We start from the raw sequence: 11,402 nt of genomic DNA on the forward strand, positions 1-11,402 counted from the left end.
CGGAAGAGTCCTGGAAAGGATCGGCCTTTTACGAACTTCGGTTGGGATTATTTTATACCCAACAGGAAGGAAGGAGCTGCACAATCATACTAAGATCTTGATGGTGCGGTGCTGTTAGTAGCTCTAAACATCTGATTTTTAAAAGGAGGGAGCATGGGCGTGGTGGCATTGCAGATAAACCGACTCCGGAGAGATCAAGAGCAATTTGGGATTTGAGAATCAAGAAGAAAATGAAGCTGAAGATAACTTCCAAAAATTGGGCTAAAAGACCCGGAGGCATTCCATGTCCCCAGACTATTCTCCATAGAAAAGCCTTTTTTTCAGTGGAGATCGGCCACCGGATCTCCAACTCCAAGATGGTATTGAATGAATCTGGCGGATCCTCCTTCGCTATGCAGAACACGCCGCCGATGAATCTCCTGCCCGTTGGCTTTTGCTTGCCTTTCTCCAGCAAGGCGGATCTTAGAACTTCCACCTAGCTATCCGGTGAGCCCCAAGTTCTAGCGGCCCAAGAAGGACCAAGCCAGTGACACTGACACAAGCAAGCTCGAACCTGCCTGAGATCCAGAGCTTCTCCACCTCATGCCACCAGCATGAGCTTGATGATTAGCTTCTGGAATAGCGAGATTGGCACCAATGCCGCTTTCGTTGGTCCTCTTCTTCATTGCCAGGGGCATACCGAAGAAGCACCAACACCAGATGGCAAAGGTGAGGGTCAACGAAGCGGCAGCATTGATGGTGATGAGGCTATCATGGTCATGGCGGTGGTCTTGTGTAGTCCCGCTTCGCATTGTTACTCGCATATATTTTAAATTAAAAAAAAAAAAAAAAAAAAGATGGTTCCTAATTAGGTTTTGACTGTGTTTGGCATGTAGCTTTTGGAATAGCTTTAGTTTGTTTAAACTACGGCATAACAATATTAATATTTGAGGAGGATAGATTATGGTTCATAAGCTAGTTTTTGTTGTAAGCTTCCTAGTTCAAGGGTTCAAAATCAAAAGCTAGCATGCATTTTTTAGTTCCAAATTTACCCCTTACTTTTTAGCTCCAAATCAATAACTAGCTGTCCTTTTGTATCATTTTGTACATAACAGCTTTCTGACACTGATAATTTTTACCAAATACTTAGACTAACACAGCTACAGCTACAGCTCATAGCTCAGACCATAACTACAGCTCAATATAGCTACAGTTACAGTTGCATGTCAAATACAGCCTTCGTGAAATAGAGTCCGCGCCACAGTATAGAGACAGTGGCAAAAAAGTGTTGTGGCAACCGAAAGTCCATGAAAAAACCAAGAGGCGGAGGGGAAGAAAAAAATTCTTGATGGTATTTTACGGGATGATCGAACAGTTAATTTTATTCTGATTTTAATAAAATTTTAATATACTTTAAGGATGAGATATTATCCTTAAGAGTCTGTTTAGCATAAATCATGAGCCTTACGATTTTGCCTTTCAAAAGATGCTTCATATGGGAAGAATGATCTCTTCCTATATAAACCAAAGTTCTCCTTCACTCACAATCAATGTGAGACTAATGATGTCTTCTTTTTTTCATCGCAACAGCTATAAATTGAATAGTTTTGATTTTTAAAAACTCTTTTTTATTAATTATTTTAAATATCTATATGTGATGAGATCTGTTCACTATTCTTATTTATTATTGAAATCCATCTTATTAGTGATAATTATTTTTATTTTAGAGATCTAAATTTATTCTTAATGATATATTTATATAGATTCTAATTGATCTACAGAAGATCTACAGTAAGTTTATTACTTTAAATAGTGGACCATTCACATCGAAAGAATTTATACATCAAAACTATGTTGTCTCTTGTTTATGGGTTGTTTGATTATTTTGCTTGTTAATTGTCTGAATAGATCGTAGAGATTATTGTTTCTTTATGATATCCCATTTAATTATATATAAAAAAATATTATTATTATTCATTATTGTAATTTTTCTCACGTAAGAAGACCAAGAAGGGGGTCGAGAGGAGACAACCTACTTAAAAAATTGAAAGTAAAAATTTCTCACTTCTATTTTTCTAAAAATAATAATTTTAAAAAGAAACAAAACTAAAATAACTAAACATGCTTTATATATTGCATTTCATGTTTTTATGAAAAAAAGTTACCAAATAAGGCCTTAGTTTATGAAGTGTTTTCTTATATATATATATATATATATATATATTTTTTTTTTTTTTTCTGTGTTGCACCTTTTTGTTTTTTGCTATATTTTTTTGTGATAGAAACGATTCTGATCATTTTTAGACTTCAGTGAATTTTGATCATTTGGAGTTTCACGATTTTATTCTTTAAAGAACATCTTATGAAGAAGAGAATATTTTAATTCATATAAGCTATACTTCTTCTTGACTAATAATCGATGTGAAACTAAAATTACTATTCCTCTATAATAGAAACTATATTTTACCATCTCACCATAAATGTATTTCCTTCATAATTAATATTTATTCATTAACATAATACTTCTGCTATTACTGTATATTTTTTTGTGCATACTTTTTCTCATGAGCATTGTCATGATTTTTTCACCATCAAAAATTTTTTTATGATAAAATTAATTTATCTAACAATGAATTTTTTTCATTCAAAATATTATTTTTTTTATTGTAGCACCACCATGCCAAATGATCACTGCATCATGTGCTCATTGAGGATTTTGGACCCTTTTACCTGTTGTACAGAGACCGGGTTGGGGAAGATATTCCAAAAAAGAAACCAAGGCTAGAGGTGGAATGGGTGAAATGAGTGTGAGACCATGTGGTTTCCCATATAACCTATGAGAAAGTTCCCTCCCCCTCCAGAGAGTGGAAGTGGGGAAGAAAAGTGAGCCAGTCTCTACTTTTCAATAATGCCCTTTGTCTCTGAGTGATTAGCGCGATACATGTACTTTCATGCACATTGCTTCGCGGTTCGATTGGTCTACCAGCTCAGAAATAGATCTGGTCCAACTAAAAGTCCACATCTTCTCTCGCTTAAGACGCCCAACTATGCGTCGAGCATGTCCAGCTCACGGACGCACCATCTCGCCACATCGACCATCACGTGTTTCTGTCGCATTTTGAGTCCAGCTAGCAGCTCACATTTCTATATCAACTTTACTCACTGACAACTGACGGTCTCCTTGTTGACTCGCAAAAAAAAATCCAAACATAATCTTCAAAAGCCGCCTCCCAATCATCAAATGCTCGGAAGCAAAAAGAACTCCTCTCTTTTCCCTGGATCCTTCAACCTCCTTTCCTCTTTGACGCACAGGTAAGCAAGCGTTTTAGATCAGTTTATCTCTTTGTTGGTAGCCAATTTCATGAAGTTGGATTTCTTGTGATGATCTTTCCTCTGTGCAGTCCGAAAGTTCCCCAGCCTCCGTGAAACCTTTCTAGTTGCCACATTATTCATAACTAAATTCCAGAAAAATAGAAGAAAGTACATGCTTCCATGCTCATCTTGTTCATGGAGCCAGCTGAGGTATTTTCATCAAATTCATGCACTGAAATCTGCCCCTGTTTTCTTCTTTGCTGTTTTTGGTTTTTATTTTAGAACTTTTATCAAACAAACGCTTTGGTTAGAAAGCTACTTTTCCCACACCCAGTTACAGAGAATTTTCTAGTTCAACAAGTAGCTCTGTCTTGGAGGTTCCCTTCCTTCTCCTCTGTCCCCTCCTTTCCAATCTATCGCCTTTTGATGCAGATGCCGCCGCTCTCTTTCAGTTTGGTGCAAGTTTTATTTTTGCTAGCCGTAGAGATTGCGTTCTCCTTCATGCCAACCTAGTCGCCTAAATCTGCTCTAAAACCCATGATTCATGCGAAAAAGGTGAAAAGAATACATTCTCTCACACTCTATATATCCTCCTCAATTCCTCGTCAAGGCTAACTTTTAGAGCTTTGACTGTTCCTCATTCCACCTCCTCCTACTACCAACCACATTGGATTAGAGATGCACAAGCCCAGATCATTTTGGTTCCCCATTTTCTTCTGTTCCATTGTCTTCTTTGGTGTTGAAGCTCTGCAAATTCCGCTTGGTTCCAAGCTCTCTGTTGCAAAGCATGACCACTGGATTTCCCCAAATGGGAACTTTGCGTTCGGGTTTTTTAACCGCTCTGATCAGCCTAACCAATATGGAGTTGGTATTCGTTTCAACTCGATGTCGATGCCGTCCCCTGAGCAAGCGCTTGTCTGGGTTGCTGGGGCTCATGTTTCTGTTGGATATAATTCATTTATTCGCCTCACTGAGGCTGGAGATCTCGTTCTCTTTGACTCCTTCAAGGAAGCTGTGGTTTGGAGTAGCAACACTCACAATTCCTCTGTTGCTTCGGCCAGTCTCCGTGATGATGGGAATCTTGTTCTCTTGAATGCACACCAGGATGTTGTTTGGCAGAGCTTTGCTACTCCATCAGATACGCTTCTTCCAGGTCAGAACCTTACCTCCTTGCAGACGCTTCGAGCGGCCAGCTGGAATTTTGTATCGAGTTACTATACTCTGTCAATGGATACTTCTGGCCAGTTGAAACTTAGCTGGGAGACTAATGTCACTTACTGGAAGACCGAGGCCACTTCCTTAAAACCAATTCTTGCTGCTGTCTTCACTGAAGAAGGGGCATTTCAGCTTCTGGACATGAGGTCAAGGCCTGTTTGGTCGAGGTTCGGAGATGATCATAATGATTCCTCTGTGAGTTTCCGGTTTCTAAGGCTAGATGCGGATGGAAATCTCAGAATGTACTCATGGGCTACATATTCCAAGTCATGGAGGAAGGTGTGGCAAGCTGTGGAGAATCAGTGTGATGTCTTTGCTACGTGTGGATTGTCTGGGGTTTGTGTTTTCACTTCATGGGGAAACACGACTTGCGAGTGCCCGTTTGGATCAAACACTTCAAATTTGAACTGTTTGGCTCCATACAACCAGACATGCAGTTCTGGATCAACTATGGTCACACTTAAGCACACATTGTTATATGGAATTTACCCACCAGAGGATTTTATCACTCAGTGTAGCATCGAGCAGTGCTGGAATTCATGCTTACAAGATCCTCGTTGCACGTCAGTAAGTGTTACTAATGATGGTGAGGCTCGGTGCAAAATGAAAAGAACTCGGTTCATAACAGGCTATCAGAACCCCTCTTTGAGATCCATATCCTTTTTTAAGGTCTGCCTGGATCCAATTGCTGTACTACCTCAAAATGTTCCTACATCTTCTTCACCTTCTTCTGCATCTTCTCTGCTTAAAAAATTATCCAAACTCCGCATGTCCTCTGCTGTCGGGCTAGCTTCAGGCATGATTGTTGCCTTTCTAGTATTCCAAATTGGTATATTTCTTTACTTCTTGAAGAGAAGGAAAGCCGCTAAGAACTCGGGACCTGCATGGTACTCATGTCAGAATTCAATTGGTTTGATCTCATTATCCTACTCAGAGCTGAAAGATATAACCAGTAACCTCAAGCACCAGCTTGGTTTGAATCTGTACAAGGGTGTGCTTCCAACCAACCAGGAGGTTGTCATCAAGGAGCTGAAATCTGATGTGGAATGTGGGGAAAACATAGGAGAGATGCAGTTCAGGTCTTGGATTTCGGTATTGGGTGTCATCCACCATAAGAATTTAGTGAAGTTGAAGGGTTACTGTGGCAATTCTGGCCAAAGATTTGTCATATATGAGTTTTTTAAGAATGCTTCAGTTGATAAATGGCTACAAGATGGTAAACTCAGCAGGAGGCTAACTTGGAAGAAAAGGGTGGAGATATGCATAGGAGTGGCTAAAGCATTAGCTTACTTGCATTCTGAGTGCAGGGAGTTTGTCAGCCATGGGAACTTGAGATGGGAGAATGTGGTCCTCGATGAAGAGTTAGAAGCAAAGGTGACTGAATTTGGTCTGATGAGGTTCAGCAGTAATGCCATCCAAAATAGCCAGGAGGCTGAAGTGGATGTGGCGAGGTTTGGTGAAATGATTGTGATTATGGTGAGTGGCCACCAAGGAGAGGCTGATGTATGTAGTTGGGCTTACAAGGAGTGGGTGGAGGATGTGCAGTAAAAGTGGTGGACTCGAGGCTTGGAGGGAAGTTTGATGTAGAAGAGGTGGAACGCATCTTGAGGGTTGCATTTTGGTGCATCCAGCCTGATGCAAGGCTGAGACCCATGATGGGGGAAGTACTGAAAGTGTTGGAAGGTACACTCTCTGTCGATCCTCCACCACCTCTCTACCATTGCTCGAAGCCCCTGGAGGAATCACATTCTATACAGTAAGTCCGTTCCTATAAATGATTAACAGTTCATAATTCAGAAACAGTGGCTTGATTAGGTTGATTCAAGTACAAGATTGACATGGAAAATGATTAGAATGTCAGCAGTTTTTTAAGGGCGTAAATGTATGACAGCTTGAAAGAGAGAGGGATTGGGGATATTGTTCTTGTTGTAGTAATGGTAGGCTAACAATCGCAGAGATTAGTTTGGCATAGGCGAATTTCTGAGCAGCCTAACTGTTAGTACTCGAAGAGTACTGTAACAACTTGCAAGTTATGTGTTTTTGTCTTAAATTTAGAACATGTTCCATTTGTAGAGATGATATGAATTGTTTAATCTGAGTAAGTCTATATGTCCTGTTCCTTATCTAACAGTCTAACACCGATGGGACATCAGCAGATCAAAAATTCATGGTCATTTAAGCATTGAACTCATGGTGTAGGTTATTTAATTCTTGAGCCATTTCCAACCTTAAACATATGTAATTTCACGTCTCCTCGAAACTTTTACAGTCTCATGGTCAATGTTTGTTGATGGTAACTCTTATCAGTCACTTTCCTTCTTAGGTTTATTTATGTATCTTTGGTGAGCTGTGTCTTAAGTTGGATGTTGTGTTGTTTTTTACATTGTGTTTCTTATTAGTCTGTATTTCTTGTAAGTCAGGAAATCTTTGGAAATAATCCATGCTTACCTTTAACCGATCTTGTCCAAGGGTGAGAATTTTGATCCACACCATTTGTTTTCCATCCCTCTCAGCATGAGTTGAATGGATCATGCTTTTTGTTATTATTATTATTGTTGAGTTTATTTTAGCTCGAGGCTGTAAGCTTTTTGCAGTGGTTATCCTGAATTTGGTACTATTTTTTGGCATATGAGGAGTCCAAGCAGTTCCGTTCTTCCAGTATATGCTCTGTATGATACCAAGTTCTTATGATGCTTATTTGGCTGTATATCATGGAAATATTATGTTTGTGAGTGGTGCTTAACAGGTTGCAGTAATGTAGCTTGTAGACATCTAACCTTTCCTGTAAAATATGTGAAAACTGCTTTGAACTTCTATTTAATTTATGTTTCCCTTGCTTGTTCATAAAATTCGGTAACCGATAATGCCGATCTGAAATCTATAAGTTAATTGAGGTTGCTGATTTTTGATAGAAACTGAAAGAAAATATGTAGATTTAATTACATCAATGATTGTGGAAGTGGGACTGCAAAGAGATCGATATTTTGTTGCCCAACCACACTCATCTATATCATTTTTGATAATTGAGCGATAACAACCACTCTATATGATAGCAAGTTGGTGTTGTGGACAAGATTTTGGTCTATAAACCATGCTTCAAACTATAATTTAACTAGCTTAATGGCCATTATCGGCCCTTGCTCCTTGGTGCTGTTGTGATGTCATATATGTTAACCGGCAGTTTGCAAGTGGACCATGCTACACATGTATCCTATGGGCTCCTTGAGTAGCCCGTGTTGGTAGGCAGCTATCATCAGAAGTTGTGGAATAATAAGACTAAAAATCTTTTCTTCAGCTATATCCCCACCATGATGGGCATTATAAAGCGTAACGAGTCATTTGATTATATGCAGTGGCTGTGGAAATTAATGTTTTCACTTGGTAGAGAACCTAAATCACAACTATTTTGATGCATTAAAAATAAGACATATAATATATCTTCTAAGGATATTCTATGTTCGTTACATTCAACTTTTAATTAAAAACAAAAAACAAAAAGTCCATGCTCTAAAATAGTAATATCAGTTAAGGCCAAAATCTTGAAATTTCTTCATTTTTTTTTTGGATTTTGTTTGATCTCAATATAGATTACCCACTACGTTGGCTGATATCTTATCCTTTCTGAATTTTGTTAGGTGCCCAGCACTAGAGGAAAATAATCGATGCCATCACAGATGATTAAACAAGCTATGGTTTGAAGTATATTATGGATGTGCTGATGCAATCAGATGGGTTGGGTTAGCATAGGGCAAATGTTGATCCAAACCCAACTTGTCCACTCGGAGCCCAATGAAGATATTGGTGCCATTTTAGGTTGTGAAGTTTGGTAAGCAGGCCGATCCAAGTTTACGAATTAATCTTTTCATATTATAAAGTTATGATTATGATTCTTCCGGTCACACGGAAAGCATGAAAACATAAAGCATAAATTGTCCGCTTCATCTCCTTCATATTCGGGAAGATAAGCTCAGCTTAAATGAGGAAAGTGAGGAATTTTTTAAGAAAAATAAAGGCTTAGAAGAAGATTTAAGAAGAGGATGATTAGATGGGTAAGAAGATTTTAGGAGAATATGATGTTGACAAAAAAGAATAATGGAAAATAGAATATGACAACCCAACCAAATTGGTTAGAAGAGTGGGGTGGAGAAGATGAAAATATGAAAGCAATTATCGAGATTTGTTGATATTAGATGGAAACTGAAATAGTAGATTAATTATTAAATAGTGTTTGCCGGCATACAATCAGCTAATTAGGAATCAATTCTACATTTTTCAATTCATAAGATGTTATAATGAGAAAAGAAGGCCAAATTTTGAAGAAGAGTGTACGGACCACTCAGGAAGAAAAGAGGCGGTGGGGTTGGATAGCTTTAGAAACTTTCTTTTAACTTATATATGGATGGTTAATGTTACAAAACTAATGGCCAGGCATCTTAATAATGATTCACTTTCATCGATACTAAACAATTGTATATTAATAGATTAACCATCTTAATAAGATATTATAATGAGAAAAGAAGGCCAAATTTTGAAAAGAGTGTACGGACCACTCAGGAAGAAAGGAGGCGGGTGGGGTTGGATAGCTTTAGAACTTTCTTTTAACTTATATATGGATGGTTAATGTTACAAAACTAATGGCCAGGCATCTTAATAATGATTCACTTTCATCAATACTAAAAATTGTATATTAATAGATTAAGCAGAGATATTGGATTCCTAATTTTGGGGTTTTTGAATATTTTTGAATACTTGTATATTTGTATAATTTATTACAACTTCATTACAACCATAGCATTATTTATATAATTTGAACATTCTGAATTTTTGATTTTTTTTAATTAACTTATAATTAATACCATGTGAATATCAATTTTTCTTGCAATTTTTATCTTAGACATGTTCTATATGTAACATCATGTATAACAGTACAAAATTTCATTATTTTTATAATATAGCATCGAGTTGATTAAATATCTTATTGGTTCTCTCCATTATATTTCTTATTCATATGATCTATATAATCAAAAATTCTATGTGCAAAATTGTGAAACATAATTATTTTCAGAGACATTCTATTCTAAATTATTGGTTTGCATCATTTAAATAAAATAAAATGTGATATGATCTTTAATTTAAACGGGATTGTACTTGTTACAATTCAAGATACACCAGGTCTTTGTTTGGGATTTCTGAATTTCCACCTACAAAATTATTTCTTTTGAAAAAAAACTAGAATAGGAGAGTTACTCGTGACCCTACTAATATAACATGAATTTGACAACAAATAGGGATGGCAAATTTTGATACGATATGCGAATTTGACACGAACACGATATGAAAAATTTAGTTCGTATTGAGCTTATGCAGATTCGAGGTCGAAAATGGGTTGATACGATTACGATCCATAAAATTTATATCATTCATACGTGGATTCGTGAATCCGAAATAAACCCGTATAATTCATTTAATATTTTTATAAATTTATTAAAAAATAAATTATTTCTGTCAAGTCCATAATAATCTTGTGATTTTTATATTATGCATTTTGAAGTAGGTGCTTTGATGGTTTTAAGAGGAGACTTGTGGTTTAGTTTATGAATTTTTGTTATGTTGTGTTGGTAAGCTATATTATTGTGTATTTTGTGAACTATTAGTTATTATTTGGTGTTTAAACTTTGCTGATTGATGGAATTTAAGTAAAAATATATTTGTGTTAATATAATTTAGTTACTCTCATATTAAAATAGATTTTGATTGGTGATTGATGCAAGTTTTTAAATATATTTATAATAGGTTTGTTGCACCCCCCATTATGGTTTGTGGTTGGTGTTTATATGAATTTTTTTGCTTGCTTTAATTTATACATATTGATATTTTTTTTAATTTTAATTAAATTTTTAAAAAAATAAATTTATTTAAATTTATTTAAATTTTTTAAAATTTTTATATTAATTTTATTAATCATATCATAAATATATCGTGTTCGTGTCAATCCGACACGATCCGTTTAACAATCAGGTTACGTGGATGATCCATTTAATAAGTAATCCGGATATAAAATGTGAATCTCAATTATTTAATAATCATATTTATATTGAGATTATATGGATCATATTGCAAACGGATTGATTAAATGATCCACGTACATGAATTACCACCCCTGACAACAAGCATTCTTGGGTTTGACATAAACAGGTCCATGATTATAGGTTGGCCAGCGAATCTAATTTTTCAGATAAGTCACGTTCAAGTTTAGATTTCTAATCCATTTTAACCTCTTTAGAACCATTTAATATTCAGGCTTAATCAGGTCGACTCGCGGATCCATTTATGATACGTTGGCTTGTATACGTTGGGTTCACACATAATTGCAGATCCGATCCAGGCTTGACATATTTTTAATTGGGTTAGATAACTTGTTTATTAAATAAATTTTATTCGAGCATTTATTTTTGACTAATCAGTAAAGAGGTCAGTCAAATTGACAGATTTTCTCCAAAATTTGTATCTCAGCCCAATCAAACCTTACTCATTGTCGTCCCCGATAAGAATGATTAGATATCTGGTCAAAAAAATGAATTGAGAGCAGGATATTGCTTTTCTTGCAGCAGCACAAGTGACAGTCAGTTGCAGCAGGCTTGAATTTTTCAGCATTATTATAACAAAACTTTACAGCGTGACAAGTAGAGGGTTGCTGAGTAGATTTTTAATTTTGGTTGTGCTTTCCGGCTACCATACCAGATTGCATACGTCGTTCTAGATAAAAGAAAGTTAATTATAAGCCCACCAAATTTTGGCACAACAACATTTGTCAATTATAACATCACCAAATTTTGGCACACTTACGACATGGCGAGGCTGCAGAATATTCCAAGCAACCAATCTAATATTTATGA

At 36.4% G+C, this 11,402-nt stretch overlaps 1 protein-coding gene and 1 long non-coding RNA gene across 2 annotated transcripts; both read left to right on the forward strand.

Moving 5' to 3' along the window:
* The first annotated feature begins 3,381 nt into the window (after positions 1-3,381).
* Positions 3,382-8,400, forward strand: LOC140855674 (uncharacterized). Its single transcript, XR_012138634.1, has 2 exons — positions 3,382-3,501; positions 8,142-8,400. It is a non-coding gene; the product is annotated as an uncharacterized lncRNA (long non-coding RNA).
* On the forward strand, positions 3,498-6,585 carry LOC105056593 (G-type lectin S-receptor-like serine/threonine-protein kinase SD3-1). Its single transcript, XM_010938850.4, is given in 2 exon segments — positions 3,498-6,037; positions 6,040-6,585. Coding segments are annotated over 2 exon segments (2,313 nt in total). The 5' UTR covers positions 3,498-3,969; the 3' UTR covers positions 6,285-6,585.
* Positions 8,401-11,402: the final 3,002 nt, after the last annotated feature.

Source organism: Elaeis guineensis, chromosome 2 (genome assembly GCF_000442705.2).
Source record: "Elaeis guineensis isolate ETL-2024a chromosome 2, EG11, whole genome shotgun sequence".
Taxonomy (NCBI): Eukaryota; Viridiplantae; Streptophyta; class Magnoliopsida; order Arecales; family Arecaceae; genus Elaeis; species Elaeis guineensis.